This window comes from Amblyomma maculatum, chromosome 1 (genome assembly GCF_055883805.1).
Source record: "Amblyomma maculatum isolate TAMU_Amacu chromosome 1, ASM5588380v1, whole genome shotgun sequence".
Taxonomy (NCBI): Eukaryota; Metazoa; Arthropoda; class Arachnida; order Ixodida; family Ixodidae; genus Amblyomma; species Amblyomma maculatum.
Genome location: NC_139344.1, coordinates 141,054,872 through 141,074,151, shown reverse-complemented (window position 1 = coordinate 141,074,151; position 19,280 = coordinate 141,054,872). Strand labels below are relative to the sequence as shown.

The following is a 19,280-nucleotide window of genomic DNA, read 5'->3' as shown; positions in this document are numbered from 1 at the left end:
GGCGAGTTTCCGCTGATAACGGGCACAAGCTGAGAGAAACCTAGCTGATCTAGCTGCGTCGCCACAACGACAATGTAAGCAAAAGTCTTCCCTTATCAAAAAAATAATTTTGACAAAAGAGCATTCCACTAATTGGATCGGTGACTGTCCACCTTTCGCGCAGCCAGAGACCAAATCTGAAGCGGCCGCTTAAATTGAAGATGATGGTGGCGCCACCTCGCGGGTGAGACAAACTGCGACACTGAACGGCGCTCAGTCAGCCCACTACCCAATATTCTAGAGCACTTTATCCATGCTTCCCGCGCATTGGACGCGAGAGACATCTTGTAGCCACCCTCTCACTCCCTCCAGTAAAATGAAACAAAAAACACCCACAGGGCTCGCAGGAGTGACGTAACTGTCACTTGTGTCACGTGACTGCGCGCCAAGGATCTGCCGTCCGCCCGACGAAAGTGTCGTGGATATATTGCTGCACGTCCGCGAGTTATTCTGAGAAGACAAAGCACACGTCGCAAGTGCCAGATGCTGCCGCGATCGAGCGCCATTTGGAAATGCCGCGAAGGCTGACCGCGAGTTCTGATGAACAAGATATTTCAGAATGTTCGAATATTGCGACGGGACAACTACATACAATGCAAATCGAACTAGCAAATACCATTAGCGAACTATACATATAAAAAAAAAAAAATCGGATATTGATGCGCGACATGGTGAAGAAAACCTAATTTGTGCAAAAATGCCACAATGTGCAGCTATCCCACCAGACTGTTTCTGTTCAGAGTAATTGAGGTTTTTTTCCCTAGCCATACAGCGATGCCTTTATGGTATCCCTAAAGACAAAAGGTCTCAAAAGGTGATGACCTCATAGTGATTCAGGGCTTAAGGAGTGGCGATAAGTGAACTGCTGCATGATTACTTTTAGCAAAGACAGTGCAAGACAGCAAGTCACTGTGCCATCGATGCAAAGAAAAAACACTGCCTCACTCGGATGTATACTTTATTTCAGAAAAAGTGAAGACCTAAGAAACCTAGTTTCAGTACCAGTGTGGAGTGCACTGGAAATCTTCACTTCCATCTGTTGTTTTCGTAGTCCCACTTTGAAGAAATGCCTTCCACGGGATTCACCCTGAGGTCGATGATCCTTTGCAGCTGTGCCTGCCTCGCCTCCAAAGTTGTAGATTCTGGCAAAGGGCCATACACTACAAAACAAGGCACATACAAGAAAAATGACCCCTTTTGCAGCCAACAATGAAAGCAAGCACAAAATGAGAAGGAATGAGGAATGGAAGCCTTGTATATAGAGCCAGGTATAGTGCCCAAAAATGCATGCAATTGCTACTTGCAGCTCTAACAATACAACCAATATATATTTTCTCACCCATTTCAATGCCTACTTGTAATGTAGCAATGAGCAAACAAACTGCTCTTGTAGCCCTTCAAGTGACGTGTGAGCAGCACATAATTTTTACAATTTGCAAAAAATTCACTCCAAGGATTGCCAGAATAAAAAAAGACAATGAATGCTGAAGCACTGGCGTGTTCAGCAGAAGCCCCAGCCTCACCCTAATAAAGGAACAGGAGTGTGAGAAGAGCAATGATTGGGAAATTGTAATACCTTGTTCAAAGAATTCTGAAGGTGCAACGTAAAACCATTTTCAAGTGCCCAATAGATCAAATCATTGTACCACATGAAATCAAAAACTTTAATGAGAGCTAGGAATAACAATGGCTAGTTCACTATGCCAGTCAGGCTTGTGCAAGCTGGTAGGCTTAGGCTTACGTCTTTTCTTCTCAAGGTCAGCTTGACCCCCTCACGCTCCTGACAAGAAAGTTTCCGCAACTAAAACGGCTTTTTTTATTAATTTTTTTGTACACTGTGGAGGGTTTAAAACAAGGAAAATCTTTACGCTGCTCTGGCATGGCGATAGCCATGTCCAGCAGCTGCTCAAGCATGCATTTTTTTCATTATGCATGGCATTTAGATCAGGAAAGCATCAAGCCATCCAAAAACTAAAGACAAATTTGGAAAGAGATCATCAAGCTATATAATGGTGCCATTTTTTCATCAACCTAGCACTAATATTAAGAAAACAGCTTTCAGGAAACAGTTCCTTAATTCTTTGGGAGGTGTAGCTTTAGTATTGAGCTTTGTGAAAGAAAAACACGTGACAGACTGCATAGAAGTCAAACTAACTTGTGACAATATCGAAGTGCCAAAGAAATATTGTTATAACCAATAACTGTTACAGCAGTTTATATATATATATAAAAAGACAAACCTCACAGCATTAACAGCAGGAGAGTTGCTTACAATGTTGATTTCTTTGCAGGAAAAAATGTTATCAGTAAGTTTTAACTGGTTTCGTGCCAATCTCCCTGCAAGGTGCCAACCTTTTGTGTCACTGGCATTCATAGTGAAGCCTGCTTTCTAGAAGCAATTCTTGACAGGAAATCCAGGAATGGAAGCAGGCTCTAGCTTTTTGAAGCAGATAAGGAAGCAGCAAAAGCTTTATTTCGGAGCAGCTTTAGAGCAGCTAAAGTAAGTTTTCGGAGCATGGAGCAATTTGTGGGCTACTCATAGCACTTTGGAGCAGGCTGGCAGCGTTAAATGCTACAAAGCGCATATTTCTGTTCACAGCTACACAACTCTTCGTACTCTGCTGGGAAGGTTGAAGGCACAGCCCAGAATCGTAGTAAAATCCTTCCAACCCATCCTTCCAACCCTTTGCATAGTATGACTCAGTAGTATTGATGCTTATACACAAAAAGCCCAGTCACTTTTTTTTGGATGCTTCACTGCCCAGTCAAACATTGAAGCCCTGCGGCAAAGCAGTGAAATTGCGAGCGACCAGGTGGAAGCAGAATGCAGATACACACGAGGCACATAGGGGAATGAGAACAGAGTCACGACCCCTCCCCCCTTTTACGAAGAGATGTGGATCTTGATGTCGGACTTGACACCATGTGAAATGTTAACATAAAAAGCACACGCGGTGCATAATGATGTGGATCTTGATGTCGGACTTGACACCATGTGAAATGCTAACATAAAAAGCACACGCAGTGCATAATCCGAACTTCACTCCTTTCTTAGACGGCACGAAGCATGGAAATCCTGATGTGTACGACTTCAAAAATACTTTGTTGCAGCTTTGAGCCCGCCATTGCACCGCAAAAACCGCTACTGCTAAAACAGAGGCCAACACCCAAGTTGTCCAAACACTTGAACAAAGGTTTGCGGAGGCCACATGGAGACCTGACCAGTCTGACTACAAATACTACAGCCACTAGCCTGACGGAGGCGGTATCAAGTTTTGGATATGAATTCGTGTCCCCGTGAGTAAACGACAGAAGTCACTACAACGTTTGCAGCTGCGGATGATATCACGAATATGTGTTTGCCCTCTCGTGGCCGCGAAAGGTACCATAATAGTGTTATAGACGTCCGCACTGTTTTTTTTCGAAAATAAACCATTTTTCCGCAAAATTTCACGCAAGATTCGTAAAATCGTAAGACTAGTCGAAAATCGTACATCTTACGGAAAATTCGGAAGAGTTGGCAGGTATGCAGATAGGCAACATGGACCAAACTCCTCTTAATTTTGGCATGCCAAGTAGCAGAACAGTAGAGCAGACACGTATGCGGACTGTATACATCAGGACAACAGGCACCAAAAGGCAGAGGTGCACAGTCACGCTGGGCACAATGGCAGACTGCCGGAAGCTACCACCTTAAGTCATGCGCAAGACCTTCCGGAAAGGAAAGTTCCCCCTTGTATGCACACGCAGGTAGGTGCAAGAGAGGGTGAATGACTGCAGATTTAATGGTCGACTGGATCAAGACTGTGGGGACGGCTCCCGGGAGCGTTTCATTTTCCGTCGCTCCTTGTGGGCAGCTTTCATGGTCAACTCTAGGGAACTGTTCGGGCCAAGCTGAAAAAACTGCACACGGACCTGGCTGTTATTCCAGGTGGCCTCACGTCAATGCACCTCTTGGCGTGTCTTGGCGTGACACAAGTCGTTTAAAGGCACAACAACAAGGTAATGTTGAGGTTGTAGGCAGAATGGATGGCTGAAGCAGGGGTGCAAGAAAAAAAATGTGAATATCGGACCGTATGGATGTGATCCAAAGGAAATCTAGCAAGGGCCACCTATCACAGGTGCTTGGCATTTTTCGTTCAGGAATCCAGCGTGCACCTCTTTCTGCAAATAACATTTTGTACCGCAAGGCGTGGTATCAAAAACACGAAGAAAAAGAATGTGAGCCATACAACCAAGGAGGTTAATTTTTCAAACTTCCCGGCATAAAAAAGGCTAGAGAATGTGTCTTTTCATCTAGCGCAGTTTAACAATCTCAATCAGGGGTTCTTGCTCGCAGGACTCTTAAAACAATGTTTTATTGTCTGCGAAATCCACAGCTTGCGTCGCACGACGGCAGCTCTGATAGAGCCCAATTCAAAGCCGTGACTGCTATCAGCCTGTGCTTAAAAGCAAGCACAGTAAAAAAAATATCAGGAATAGAAAAAAAACGAAAAATTGCGACCAGAAGGCGAAAGGGCAAATGCCAAAAGCAGATACGAAAGCAAGTCGTAAGCAAAAAAAAAAGTGATGAGCGAGCATGTCCTCGGTTGGTGATATATACCTTCTAGGGGCTGGCGATGACTGTGGGTTTAGGTGGGCAATGACTCAGGATATTAGGCTATATATTTCACACATAGAGCAGACTTTACAGTATTTCAATGTTCCGGCATCCGTAAATGTTTGAGGAATTTTACATGCTGACGATACAGTTGCGATAGGAAGAGCTGACAGACGAGGCTATCGTCGCAGCAGTCACTGGCGCGGACGACAGTGACAGCAGCGACAACGACAGACCGGAACCTTTGCAGGTTGAGTCTCACCAGGAGGCTTTGAGAATGATATTCCTTACGAGATTTTGTTTTTGCTAAGAACCTTCCACTGCACTATGCTCAGCAGTTGGATGCCCTGCAAAAAGATGTCGGCCAGATTGCCGTGAAACAGACAACGCTTACGGATGAGTTTCTTACAGCTACGAAACACATGCAAGGTATCTCGTCCTCATTAAATGTGTAGTTTATAATACAGTACAACCTCGTTAATTCGAAGTCATCGGGACCGCGAGAAATCTTCAAATTAAGCGGGTTTTCGAATTAACCGAACACACCAAGAAATAAGACTTAGGCAAAAAAATTTGTTGCAGGAACGTGTTACCTTTATTCGGCATATTTTGAATTACTACTGAAAGTAATCAGAGATGCTGGTTTGCCGCGTCCGGTAGTTTGCGGCTCCTAAGGTCATCACAGTAATCCTGAACAGCACAGTAATCCTGTCCATGGCCTGTTTCCTACCCTTGATGGCGGTGTTCTTCACTGCGAATGTTTTTGTTGGCAGCATCTTATAAAAAAGTGCAGCCTCGTCAAGGTTGTAAACGTCGTCTGCATCGTACTCGCTAAGCAGCGGCGCCAATGTGTGGTTTCTCCAATCCTCGACAACGCTCCCGTTAGTGCTGCCGCTCTCACCACAGACGGTGAGAAAGGTTAAATTATTGCGTTCTTTAAAACGGCAAAACCATCCATTGCTGCACTTAAATTCCTCGTGCCCAAGTTGTAGAGCTAGGTTGTTGGCCTTCTCCCGCAGTAGCGTTCCATTGACGGGAAGGTGGGCAGCGTTTGCTTTCTGCAGCCAGCGAAGCAGAGCAGCTTCCACATCTTGATACGTGGGAGCCCGCACTCATGACCGCTTCGAAGAATAGGTCTTGCCGTAAGCCTCTAGTATTTTTGACTTGTTGCTCAATATTAAGGACAACGTCGAGAGGGGCACGCCATGCCTTTTGGCCAACTCGGTCTTCGAACAAGCGCTCTTGCCTGCTTCCTGGATCAAGCAGAACTTCTGCTGCAGCGTTAAAGTCTTGTACTTTGGCATTTCTGCACTGCTACGGTTACAAAGCTAGCACTTCTGCACAGTCCAACCCAAAAAAACGGCACAGTAGCCAACCCCTAACCACAGCGCACAACACAAAGAAATGGCGCAGGCGAGACCGGCGCGGCGGTGGTGGTGGCGTACTTGCAGCGTCGGAGGCACGGGGAAGAGTGGGCGAAGCACACCAAGGGATGGAGTGGGGGCGAGGTCACATGATAAAAACCGGTATGCCCGCCGTGTTGCAGTGAAGCACGTCTTCTCCTCTGCAGGCGCGTGTTTCGGCGGTGCGCGAGGCGCACTGTGGACCGATTTTTGTGCAGAGAGTACTCCGGCTGGGGCGCTTCGCCTATAAATCACCATTACTATGTGGCTTTGCCTCGCGGCTCCGTAGGGCCGTCGTTTCGCCGGGTTTGCGGCTAAACATGGATCAGGCATTGCCGCATAGCAGTCCAAATTTTCGAATTAACCGGGCTGGCGCAGGCCGCCTGTTCGAATTATCCGGCCAAATTTACATTGGAAAATACGGGACCGCAGAAAACCTTCGAATTATCCGGGATTTCGAATTAACCGAGTTCGAATTATCGAGGTTGTACTGTATTTTGTTTGTTCTTTTTTTCCGGCCTAATCCGATTATACAATGATATTTGCAATTCATGGCACTTCAATATTGTTATAAGTGGATTTGACTGTACCATGAAAGTGCGGCAAATAGTGCTTTGGCACATGCTTTTGGCGACCCTGTACAGTGAAATCTCGTTACTACGAACACCACATTAATAATTTTTTAAGAATCTCCAGCAGAAATTCGTAGTTTGTGTGAGATTCGACGATGATTACAGCCTGCGAAGTGCCAAGATAGGAACGCAGCTTTCACTACTAGAAATCGACCTCTGCAGACAGCTAGCATTGCTCCATCGACCGCCGTGATCATTTTGAAAGACCCAAGACTTTCAAACTTCAGGGAGCACAGAAGATAAGGCCATATAGAACTCTGATGTTTTTTGCACATGGACCAAGTCTGTACTTTCATCACTCGGAGCAATCACTCACCCTTGAGGTGCTGTGCAAAGTGGAAGGTGTATGTGCTGTAGTGGTGCAATGTAGTGCGTGGTAGTTTTTGCTGCACGTAGCAGAAGAAAACTGATTTCTTTAAATAAATCAGCTTCGAAGTAGTGCAACATTTTCATTTGAGGTTTTGCTTGTCTACACACGTGCCTATTGCCAAAGTACGTCATTTTCATACCCAGGTTTGACCACTGGCTTAATCGCACTTTTCATTGCAACGATATTTCAAAACGTTTTTTTTTTTTTGCGGTCCTGTGGGATTCGTTATATCGAGATTTGACTGTACTTTTATAAAAAAGGTAAGTTCTGCTTGAAAGTAATGTTTGGCTTACATTTAAAATAGCTGGCCTAAGAATCCCAATTCCCACCTATTTGTTTTTAGCACTCCAAAACATTCGCTCGAAAATGTTCCCCGCATAATTATTGTATCCCCCAACTTTGCATCTATTTTCTGAAAAAAAAAAAAAAAAACCCAATAAAACTGACCATTACGACAGTAAATAGGGCATGTTCTTATATAATCTTCTATGCAGTATTGTAAAGTGTGACTGTATAACCTTAAACAGAAAACGAATGCAGAATACATACAAATGGCAAGTTTGCGATACATAAAGTGCAACTAATTGCTTGAATATTATGGGTTTGTAATAATCACAGAACTCTTCAGGGTTCCCTCCCTTTAGCCTCTTTAAATATACCGGTAGAAGTATATGCTACAGTCGAACCTCGTTACAACGAAGTACTACGGAGCGCGAAAATTTGTTCGTTATATTCGATATTCATTATAAAAGTGCGCTCCCAAATTCCTGTAAATAACTTTGCTAATAAAACGAAACAAAATGTGCACTAATATGGTGAATGCAAAGGTGCAAGAACGCACAATTTTTAAATTAAAATCTTGCTATAAGCATGAAATCTAGCTTTTCGTTCAGTGTTGGAGAGCCAAAATTAATACTAAGAAGGAATGTTACCTCCGAGAACAATTTGCGCGACGGAGCCAATGGTCTTGGGGAGCGTAGCAGGCCGCGAAAAGTCAGCAGCACTTCTGTCCTGCTTCATTCGCTTGACCCTTTAACACGCGGGGGCGAAAGGAGGAAAGAAAAAGCTGGGAGGAGGACTTCTCCTTCGCGCTTAAAATTTCCCCTCGCACCGACGGTGCCGCCGACATCGCTGCGTGGCTTGCTTCGTCCTCGCGTGAACCGCTGCAACAGTTACGACTCGGCTCGTTTTGAATTCGAACAGTCTTCTGCATCGGTTGTCTGCGTAGCCTAGCGCTGTGAATTCTCTGCGTGTTGGCTTATCAGCCAAAGTCGCGACCGTGACTTTTTGTCTGGCTTTTTTACTCTGCATCTCATTCCTGCTGGCTCTCCGCTCCTTCATAAGACGAGAGACTTGTCTGCATGCAGCTCCAGTTTCATAAACCCATCTCTTCTGCTGATTGTGCTGGCCATTACAGCCGGCGATACCCGCTGTGGTTCGTGTTGTTGAACTTGTTACCTTCATGTGCTATGGAGAGATGTAAGTGTGTTTTAAAGACTGCGGTTTTTCCAGGAAGGGCAGTGTAAATTTTTAATTATACATTTTGGTTATGTATAGCACGGTGACATGTGATTACTTGCACCAAATACCAACTACTAGGTAACTAGAATGTATGTATTTGCTCCATGGAATGCATAGGATAAATATGTGCATCATTTATTTAATTTCATATCAACTGTACACATGCTGACAGCAGTGCCGGCAGACTGGGTTCTTTTGTAGAGGTAAAGCAAGCATGCAAGATTACAATGTTAGCGCAGAACACAGGACACTACTGTAAACTATGTAAAGTATGTGTGTGTGAGGGATACCTTGTAGCATCTTTTCATTTTCTGTTTCACGTGCAGTTAGTAAAGAAAGGGAAAGGATATCTGCTATTTCTTGCTTCGGTCGGGTACGCTTGATCGTGAGTGCCTGCGCCCTCAAGAGCGCTATGCTTGTGGTTTTCCTTTCCATCACAAAGTCCCTGCCGCGAGCCGGTCGCGCCGCGGCAGAACGATGATGCGGTAGAAAATCCACGGGCAGAGCGGTCTCCCCCTTCAGCGCGCAGTTTTTTTGGACCGCTCCGCTATACGGCCTTCCCCATCAAGTTTATTTTTTATGCCCCCCCCCCCCCCCCTCTCGCTATAATGGGGAGTTTGGCGCTAGCGTCTGTAATTCGTGGCCGCTGGGAGGTATACGGGGTTTCACACCCCTGAGCGTAGCGCATGCATGGGTCGGCTGTAGAGGCAGAGGCACGGCAAGGGCTCACGCCACGAGACAATGGTGATGACATGCCAGTCCCATGCCTGTCAGCCGTTGCAATGGCGGACTCGAGGAGTGGCGACGCTTAAGTCCAGCCATGGCAGTGCCGCTTGAATCCAGCCATGGCCGTTCATGACCTCAGAGGCCACCGCGTGCAGAGGTGTGATCTCGGAAGCCATAAGCCGTTGGTGCTAGCTCTTTTCAGACGCTAAATCACGCCGCACGCAAAGGCGCGGCCGATTTAAACACATTTCTGCGGCGGGCGATTCGATTGGTTGAAAAGTTGCTTTCCTTGAAGTTTTTTCCGACTCCTTTACACATTTTTTTGGCGCTTTCAAAAGAAACTGCTTCGTTATAACCAATCTAGCATCAAATTTTGAAAATTTTCTTTCGTTATACATAAAGAAAACTCATACAAATAAACCATAGACCAACCAAACTGATTTTAGTTAATTTTATCCGATAATTCGCTATATCCGCGTTCGTTATAGTGAGGTTCGACTGTATGTCATTCCGGAGGCAACCCATTTTTAAAATTCTGCTAAAAATATGTGCTGTGAAGATCTGCTGGGTGTCTATCTGGATCCTCTAAGCTTCTCCTGTAGCCTGATATGCTGCCATATGCACCGAATTTGCTCACTAATAATGGTCCTTCACGGTGTGCAGCCTAAGGAAAACTGCATTCAAAATGCACTTCTCAACATCATGACTAGTGAATGAAGGAGAACGACCCACTGTAGCAGCCAACGGCGCAGATGACTCTACTTGAGCGCGAAAGGCGCCAGCATTCGCAATCGCGACTTGTGTGAGAAGACTGGGCATTCTGGAAGTCTGTACAGTCAAACCACAATATAACGAATCCCGCGGGACCGCGAAAAATCATCCGTTATTTTGAAATATCGTTGCAAAAAAAATCTGCGATTATAAGCCAGTGGTCAAACCTAGGTATGTACCTTGGCAGTAGGCACGTGTGTAAACAAGCAAAACCTGAAGTGAAAAGGTTGCACTAACTCCAAAGCTGATTCAGTTGAAGAAATCCATTATTTTCTTCTGCCGCGTACAGCAAACACGGCCGCGCACTACATTACGCCACTACAGCACATACACCTTCCGCTTTCCGGAACACCTCATCACGTGCGTGATTGCACCGAGCGATATAAGTACGGATTTTGTCCATGTGCAAAAAAAAGAAAAAAGTTTTTTATGACCCCATCTTCAATGCTCCCTAAGCTTTGAAAATCTTGTCTCGGTCTTTCATAATGATCGCGGCAGTCGATGGGGCAATGCTAGCTGTCTGTAGAGGCCAAATCGCTTTTTCCCTGCGTCGATTTCTTGCAGTGAAAGCAGCTGCGTTCATATCTTCTTGGCACTTAGCCGGCTAATATCATCGCCAATCACGCACAAACTTCGCAATAAGACAATCAGCGGCAAAAAAAAAAAAAAAAAAAAAAAAACATATCGTCCCGCACACGTGAACGACCGAGTCGTGTACGGCACACAACACAGGAAGAAAAAAATGCAGGCAGCTAGGCCTGTGGCTACTGCGTAATAAACCATAGCTTCATGGTGGCGTTAGGAGCTGGTCCTAGATGTCCTGATGATGATAGCTACAGCCCACGGACCATACACACAGAAACGGCGGTTTCTGTTTCGTTTCACGCGAGAGTTGCAAGCTGCGGTGCTGTTAATTTTAGCCAAATTTGTAATACTGATGTTCCACAATTATAGAACAAGAAACAAAATATGCTTGTTATTCTGAAATATACGCTATTTTGAAATTCGTAATTCTGAAATAGTTTTACATTGAAAACATGGCAAATCAGCCGGGGATTCTTAAAAAACTCATTAATTTGAAAAGTTTGTTAATGTGGTGTTCGTAGTAAAGAGATTTCACTGTACTGCGCGCAGTTTGTTTATCATGCTGTGCGAGGACTGCCGTCAGCTTAAATATTTGTATGGTTTGAGTGGCACTGTTTAAGAGGTAATGTAGTCTGCGTAGCAGAAAGTCTGAAAACACAACAAGCTGTCGCGATTAGAGATTCACCCATTGGATAGCTATTTTGTCAGATATATGTAGGTCTTTACAATGCACATGCACTTTAAAAATTGATTGGCTTTAAAATGACGTAGCCCATTTTGTCAATTTTCCTTCAAAACATTACCAAACTTAACCATCTGCAGTGTTTATTAACACTCTCCAAAACCGAAAATTTTTTTTGCCAAGTTTTCTTTGCATGTGTTTCTATGAGCCGTAAGTCTGAAAACACAACAAGCTGTCGTGATTGAGAGATTCACCCATTGGATAGCTATTTTGTCAGATGTATGTAGGTCTTTACAATGCACATGCACTTTAAAAATTGATTGGCTTTAAAATGACGTAGCCCACTTTTGCCACTTTTCCTTCAAAACATTACCAAACTTAACCATCTGCCGTGTTTATTAGCACTCTCCAAATGAAAATTTTTTTGCCAAGTTTTTTTTGCATGTGTTTCTATGAGCCGTACTCCCAAGTTGCGTCCCCATAAGTTATGCAGTGTTTAAAAAATACTCCGCCTCTTAATGTGTTCGACGATATTCATAATTACTCTGCATTTAAAGAGCCATAGGCACACTGTGAAATCGAATAACTGCTTTGAAATTTTTTGATTCCATGTATTCTTATGGGGCACTAAGCCTTCTTTCCACCCCCAGATGGCCCAGCCCGGCGACAGAAGCGCCACCGCATCATGCCTACGTCACACATCGGTGTTGGTCTATATGGGAACAATTAAAAGCACAGCTAAATTAAGAAGCCATTACAGCATGACTTCATGGTACTACACACACGTGCCACTCTCCTCTACTATGAGTATCAAAATATACTCACCAAACTTTTTAAGGAAAATCCATACCCAGAGGGTAACACCCAGCAACAAAAACACGTTCCCCGCAATGGGCTTCCATTCATTTCGAGATGCATTCATTTCAGCAAATGTCTGGAAAAAGCTGTACCGATATACTGCAAACGAGAAAAGTATGAAAGCAAATTACTGAGCACATTTATTGTTCTCTGCTTTTGAGTCTGTACAAAAACTATATTCAAGGATATCTACCCCATTATAACAATCTACACAGTATGGCCTCAAAATGATCTAGGTACTTCAAAAATACTCCTTTGAAAATGTTCTTGCGCAAGACCTTTCCTAACAAGAATTCGAAAAGATATTTAACAGAAAATGTACTACATGCCACAAGGTGACAAGGTCAACTTACATGCTTTCTTCTCCTCCAGGGTAAGGTTTTTCCAGTCGCCCTTCTCTTTTTCACGCAACTTCTCTATCTCCGGAGTGGGCTCTTTGTAACGAATGGCCGGCATGGGAAAGTCGGGGGTGTCATGGTAGGCATACTCGCCATTTAAGCCAAAGCCAACAACTTCTCGCTTGCCAATCATTGCCCGGCCGTGGTATGCAGCAGCTGGCTGAGCCCGCGCCACCACAGGTGCCAGCTTGACTGCACGCTCACCGATTTGTAGCAGTCGGCTCGCCATGCTGCACAAGAAAGCAACCTCTCTATAATTTTCACTTGCACAAAAGGCTCATTTCACGGCAAGCAGCCAAGTCGCACTAACTGCTTCAATGTCGCAACAACAAAATGCCAAAAATGCTGAAGAAACAAGGCTCTACGAAGCTTCAAAATGGCACAAAACCTTTTTAAAGTGCAAGTTCTGAAATGGCCATGCAAAATGTTAAACAAGGAAGCCCAAGCAGCTAGCTCAGAATGCCAGTGAAGGTTTATGGCAGCAACTGTATCCTTCTAGAATTTTTTACACAAGACTGGAAATGTCTAACCAGCATTAGCCATGTGGTGCAAAATGAGGCTTAGCATGTTGACCAAGTGAAATCAGACTTGAAACAGCCAAGTGAACTGCTTCGGCATGGCCACATCTACACAATATTTCCAATAAAGATACATATTCATGGAGGTGATTTGAAGCAAATTACTACTTTTACTAGTAACTACGTCTGCATCAGTTTTTGTAAAATAAGACTGAATACACCAGGAAGCTAGCCCATTAACCAATGCATCAGCAGCACTATGTATTCGAATTACTCTACATGAGCATATTTGCATGTCTGCAACAAGCAGCTTTGGCCAACGCAAGAGATAGCTTTACTGCATTTCAAACGCAAGTACACAGTTTCAGGACCCTGCCTAGGTATGATATGTGGAGTTCAGCATACAGAAGTGACACATAAGCTATGAGGGATGCACTAGGACATTGGATTAATTTAGCCAAGGTCAAAGAGGCATTTTGCCCTCTCCATTAAGGTGTGCCCACCACGGATGGGATTCAACCTGATATTGAGGCCCCGCAATCAGCTGCCAAACATTAAAGAAACTAAGCCATCACAGCAGGTGAATGCTGCCCAAGAGCTCAACATAAAATCTCCAGGTGCGTTACACAGCCCCTGGACACCTTAGGTCTATGTAATAGCGGTTTAGCATCCTGTAGTGACCCAGGCTATGGAGGCATCATAGTGGAGGGCTCAAGACTGATTTAGACCACTTGGACATCTTAAGTATGATCAGACATTGTACACATGGCCTCTTTGTGTGGTGTGCCTCTATCCAAAATGCGGCCACCACAGCTGGGCATGAACTCAATAGCTGAGCACCTAACCAGTGAGCCACCGTGGTTTACAGTCTTCGGCATGCTCTACCAAAATGAGGCTGTTAAAGAGCAAAATCTTAATTATTACAATAATTCAACATCTGATGTGAGCCAACATCATTACAGTGCAAAAAATGATTTTAGGACAAGAAATGCACCACAAAGCAATGTGTGATGTTTTTCTTATCCCGTTTTCCAATGTCAGCTCCTAACAAAAACCTTGTGTTACAATTTTCTGCTTATTAGCTTGTGAGGGCCTCTGTTCTGGCAGTCTTGACTGAAGCCATAGGTATAGTGCAAGAGGGTTTTTGCAGAGCTTCCACCCTCTCATGTTGATCATATTCCACGAGACTCTCGCAGTAATATAGGACATTTCACGTAAGCCCTATGACCCTATGAAAGAGGGTGGCGCTGGTGAACACCCTCAAGGTCGGTACCAGGCAACGTTAATACCGAAACTAAGAAGGTTGCACAGCCGTCGATGTAGCTTAATTGGCAAGAGCATCTGACGTGATATTTGGAGGTAGTGGGTTCGGTTCCCACCATCGTCGCATTGTTTTTTTTTTTTCTAATTTGAATTTATCTTTCACTCTAAACTGATTACAGTACTAATTTTGGTCAATAACAGAGTAAACATTTTTTTTTCAAATCCCCTACACTTTCTTGGCCTCACCGACAGTTGGCTTCTTTCCTTAGTCTATTATAATGCCGCTTTGCTATAAGCAACCAGGCTCCTCCAGTCAGTGCCACAGAATGCTAGAGCGCAGCAATGCTTGCCAGTAGTCACAGAGCTATATGGTCAGGTTATCAAAATGGCCCAGCTGCACAGACCTTCCTACTGTCTACACTTTCATCCTTTAAAGGTCAGTTTAACAGATCACAAGGGCTACATGGCTGTGCAGACCTAAGGAGTTGCTTTAGATGTCCACTTCAAAAAAAGTAATGGAAATCACTTTGCATGTGAGCATCAGATGCCATAACTTCCTGCAAAAATGATGACTAGCCTGATTGCCCTATCCAAATAGAATGGGCACACAAGGCTTTAAATCAAGCGCTGTGTTGGCGATTGAATGAGACTAAACACATGCCTATCATGCTGCCTCATTACACCTAAGCCTGGTTCCACACGCAGTGTACACAGCTGATACAGGAGTGGCAGGCCATACCTGGTGGTTACGGCTGCGCATGCATCTATTGCCCCCCCCCCCCCCCCTTCCTCCCCCGTTCAGTAGAGTGCCCGCCGAGAAAATATCGAAGGCCCCACACTCCAGTAGAAAGCGGCAAATGAGCGAACACGCCCCACACTTGCCCGCACTCTCCCTTCGGCAATGTTATTTATCAGCAACACCTTTACAAAAAAGGAAGAAAATATGCTACCGCGACTACGCAACAGAATAGCTTAACCATTCTTTACCGACTGGCCACATTCAGCAGACATCACACAGACAACAAAGATCTCCCACGGTAGGGCATTCAATGACATTTGCTGCTCAGAGAACTCGTCGCAGAAATCGATTGAAATACCGGCACATGCCGCCGATTTCGCTTTTAATACTCAAACACGTACAAAAAAGCTGGTTCCAGATAATGAAAGCAAGCACATCTTTAAAGTAGCGTAAAGACAAAAGGGATGACACAGCCATTTGTTCATATTACCAGTAACCTTAAAATATCTTTTTGACCTCCACCACCTTCGGAAAGGTTAGGCTTAGTCGCAAAAGGGAAAACATCTCCTTCCGCATGGGGCAGCCATACTAAAACTATAGCAAATGTGTTTTAATTTAGTGAATTATACGAATCTATTGTTTCACTTTAAGAATACTAGGCAAGGCAAGTTTTCCGAAAACAGTAAACGTCAGTGCAGTAACGACGTGTAGCATACACTTACCTGCAGCTGTGCGAGTACGCTCTGGATGCGGCCGAGGCCCAAAAAAAACACGAAAACTATCGCTGAAATTACAGATGGCGTGAGTGCAGCCATCACGGTGGAGCCTTGCCATGCTTGCTATCCATAAAGCTAATACAGTACTTGTGAAAAAACGCAGTACAAAAAGCAGACATCACAAAATAAAATTGTAACTAGGATTAAACGATGTCAAGTAGACAAGTTTTTTGATAAAGATGTGTAAGCAGCTTAAAATTTTAAGGCTGATTGACGGTTGGATCTAATTGGATTTTTGCGGATTGAACAACGACGCTATATCCAAATCCAAATCCGCAAATGCCACGATTAGTCAGTAGCAATCAATGTTACTTTGCGTAGTATTGTTGTGAGCCGCCACACTTACGATGATCAAACTAGTTTTATTTGAGAAATCGTGAGATCCCAACCGGCGTCTTGCATTGCCCCGATGAAGAGACAGGCTGGACGGCTTGTCTGAGCCATGGTTGGAGACTGGGTTATCGGATGGATAGGGTGAACGGCTGCCCCGCCTGAAATCTCACGCACTTCGCTTAGTAAAAATAAGAGACGGAGACAAATCATTCCGTATAATGGCTGGCCACTTCCGCTACTCAGTCTGGGACCCATTTCTCATCATATCCCAAATGATTACGCTCCAGTGCATGTACTATGTTGGCCTAGGCTTTTGGATATGCTTTCTCGACATTGTCACTGGCCAAGTTTTGTCGCTTGATCAGCTGTTTTCCTATGAGGTGAGCGCGTGTCTTGGTAACTGCAGTGATTTTCAGTATTGTGGTGTTATATGTGCTGTCACCAATCGCAGGCGGTGCACATAAAGGACATGCGAGGGCGGTGCGTAATAGGCTCGTATATCATCAATTCACTCTTCGCGTAAGTATGCATTTACTTCCTCTGGTGCACTACATTTCTGTTGCTCTGATACTTCATGCCACAACCCTTGCACCGCTGCAAGCGCTTAGGCAGTTTGTTGTCTCTTTATTGAGCAGAAGGGTCAGTGTCGGGGGAGATCACCTAAATTAATTCGCGATTTATGCACTGCAATGAAGTCAGTCGCAATGATAGAGCTTGCAAGCTAAAGGTACTACAATTGTGCGCAAAAGTGGAGAGACCACGCGAACCAGTGCGATTGCTATTTTTCTAATTACAGGCGCGCGGGACGAAAGTGCTCGGGAAAGCAGACAAGCATGTTAAGGGAGATACTCTCTGCATTTCTCCAGCTGCTGCATCGTCACACAACGCTGGCATGCAGTTTTGTCACATCATGTGGTCTCTCCACTTTCGGGCACGACTGTACTTACAATGCTTGCCTGTAAATAGTGTTAACGGCATGCGAGAGCAGAGTCTGTGCGAAACAGCAGACTAGACTTCTACTTGAAGAAAGGAGTAGCGGTGGTCATTTTGCGTGGACAGTGGTCCGCGACCTTTCAGTACTAATAATACTTTATTTACCATTCATGGCGGGTGGCCCAGGCATGCGTGCGTAGCAAAAGGCAGTATACTGCCTATACCAGGACGGCTTGCTGACCCTGGCCACTCCTTGGATCTCTTAAAACATAAGTGGCATTTGATACTCTACTATGGCCTCTCTCATAGCCTGAGTTGCTTTGAGACAAAAAACCCCATTAACCAAATCGACCAATACTCCAGTTACAAAAGCAGAAAGCAGCATGTGCATTAAAAATGCAGACAAATGTTGCAGCTCGTGGGCCTTCAAATTTGGATGCAATGAAGGAAAACCTGTGCGGAGTATTTCAGTGCAGCGTTCTTAAACATTCTTATGCATATTAGAGAATGTTGCTGCTACTTGTTTTTTTGGTTCTTGACAAGGCACGCACCAAAGTATGTTGCTCGTGCTTGCCTTGAAGCTCGTTTCATGCAGGTGCAAAAGGTGCTACAAGCACGTGCGTCAAGTAAATAAAAAAAAAAGGTGTTTGTGGGATTGTAAATTGGGAAATATAGATGGAGTGTGTTTCTTATCAGGTTATAGTCACTAGTAAGTTGGTTATATTTGTTGTACAATTTTCATGGAACACAGCCTACTTCGCTAACTATGGCAAATGGAAAAATTTGAGAGTAAAAATTCTGTGAAGAGCATTGCAGAAAGAAAAAAAAAACTGTGTGTGTGTACACAAGTGTAGGCATCCTGGGTGCATGAAAACAGTCAATTTTCATTATAAGAACGAAAATTACTGGTTATATGTAGATAGCCGTTTATAATTAATTGGACTGATTCAAAATATAATGGGTGGATCTCTTCTACCGGCCTGTGTTAGCACGCAATTTGCACGTGTTCACAACTAAGGTCCATTATTTCAAGCATAGAGCCTCACTGAATAGGGCGTTTTACTAAAATGTACTGGTTTGTGTAGCTAATGATAGTGGTTTGTATCTCATTGGATTTCCTGAAGATGTTCTTAGTCATGCTTCATCTTTCCTTTTTTTTAGTCCCTGAGCTACCATTTTTTTTTTTTTTTTCTGGCTCTGCACAGGTCCCTGCTGCTGTGGTACTTTGTTCAAAGGACAAAGCAATGCCTTGACTTCACATGCACGGTGCATCTCTTCCACCTCATTGCTTGCTGGATCTACAATTCAGCCTTCCCACATACTCTGTCATGGTGGCTGCTCAACACAGCGTGTGTGACAGTCACCTGCGTTTGTGGTGAATTCCTCTGCATCCGGACTGAAATGAAAGCAATCCCTCTGAGCCTATCTCCTAAGGCTGACCTCTAAGAATACAGTGATTCATGTCTGTCTAGAGGTGCCCTATTTATTTAAGAGTCACTGGTCACGTTCTTGATTCTAGGAAAATAAAAGCAGGTGCTGTAGACCTTATTTGTGCTTTTTACTAGTGTTGCTTGACATTGAAAGCAGAAAGGAAGTGGCTCAAACTAATGTCAACGTGAGGCATGCACTTTTTCCTTTGACGTTTGACTTCAAATAGCCACTGTTTTTTCTTGGTTGTGATCAATTATGTTCACGATTACATTATTACTGATCAACATCAAGGCACCTATGGTTTCCTTTGTGTCAATGCCTGTTGGCTCTCTTCTACATGTGCAGAGGCATAGTGTGCTTTCATTCAAAGTAGTAATACAATTAATGAAGCTTCGCAGCACGCCACAACACAATTACCTCTACCGTTTGCTGCCTAGCAGATGAGATTATCTGGACGCCTTCATTGCAGGCTCTTGCGTACCATGCATGGCCTCCTATGGGAACGCCAGACCAACCATAGTATCAGTGGGGCCAGAATTTGGTTTTAGTACTAGAAAAAGTTTCTACTAGTTTAACATTGTATACAGTGGCTTTCTCCTCCTCTCAATGCAACCTGCAAATGCACCTAAGTCATTATGACAGCACTAGCTTTATTGCGAGGCTAATTCTATGGACACTAAAAAACAGTGAAGTACAGAAAAA

The 19,280-nt window shown here is 44.2% G+C and overlaps 2 protein-coding genes across 2 annotated transcripts; one reads left to right on the top strand and one right to left on the bottom strand.

Annotated features, from left to right (window-relative positions):
* Positions 1-980: 980 nt before the first annotated feature.
* Positions 981-15,976, bottom strand: LOC146204176 (cytochrome c oxidase subunit 4 isoform 1, mitochondrial-like). Its single transcript, XM_084589131.1, has 4 exons — positions 15,828-15,976; positions 12,541-12,815; positions 12,155-12,286; positions 981-1,199 (listed from the first exon to the last, which is right to left on the bottom strand). Exons 2-4 carry the CDS (start codon positions 12,812-12,814, stop codon positions 1,066-1,068), a joined length of 540 nt encoding a protein of 179 aa, XP_084445257.1. The 5' UTR covers position 12,815; positions 15,828-15,976; the 3' UTR covers positions 981-1,065.
* Positions 15,977-16,149: 173 nt separating this feature from the next.
* Positions 16,150-18,695, top strand: Sys1 (Sys1 golgi trafficking protein). Its single transcript, XM_084589130.1, has 3 exons — positions 16,150-16,594; positions 16,666-16,733; positions 18,353-18,695. Exons 1-3 carry the CDS (start codon positions 16,433-16,435, stop codon positions 18,591-18,593), a joined length of 471 nt encoding a protein of 156 aa, XP_084445256.1. The 5' UTR covers positions 16,150-16,432; the 3' UTR covers positions 18,594-18,695.
* Positions 18,696-19,280: the final 585 nt, after the last annotated feature.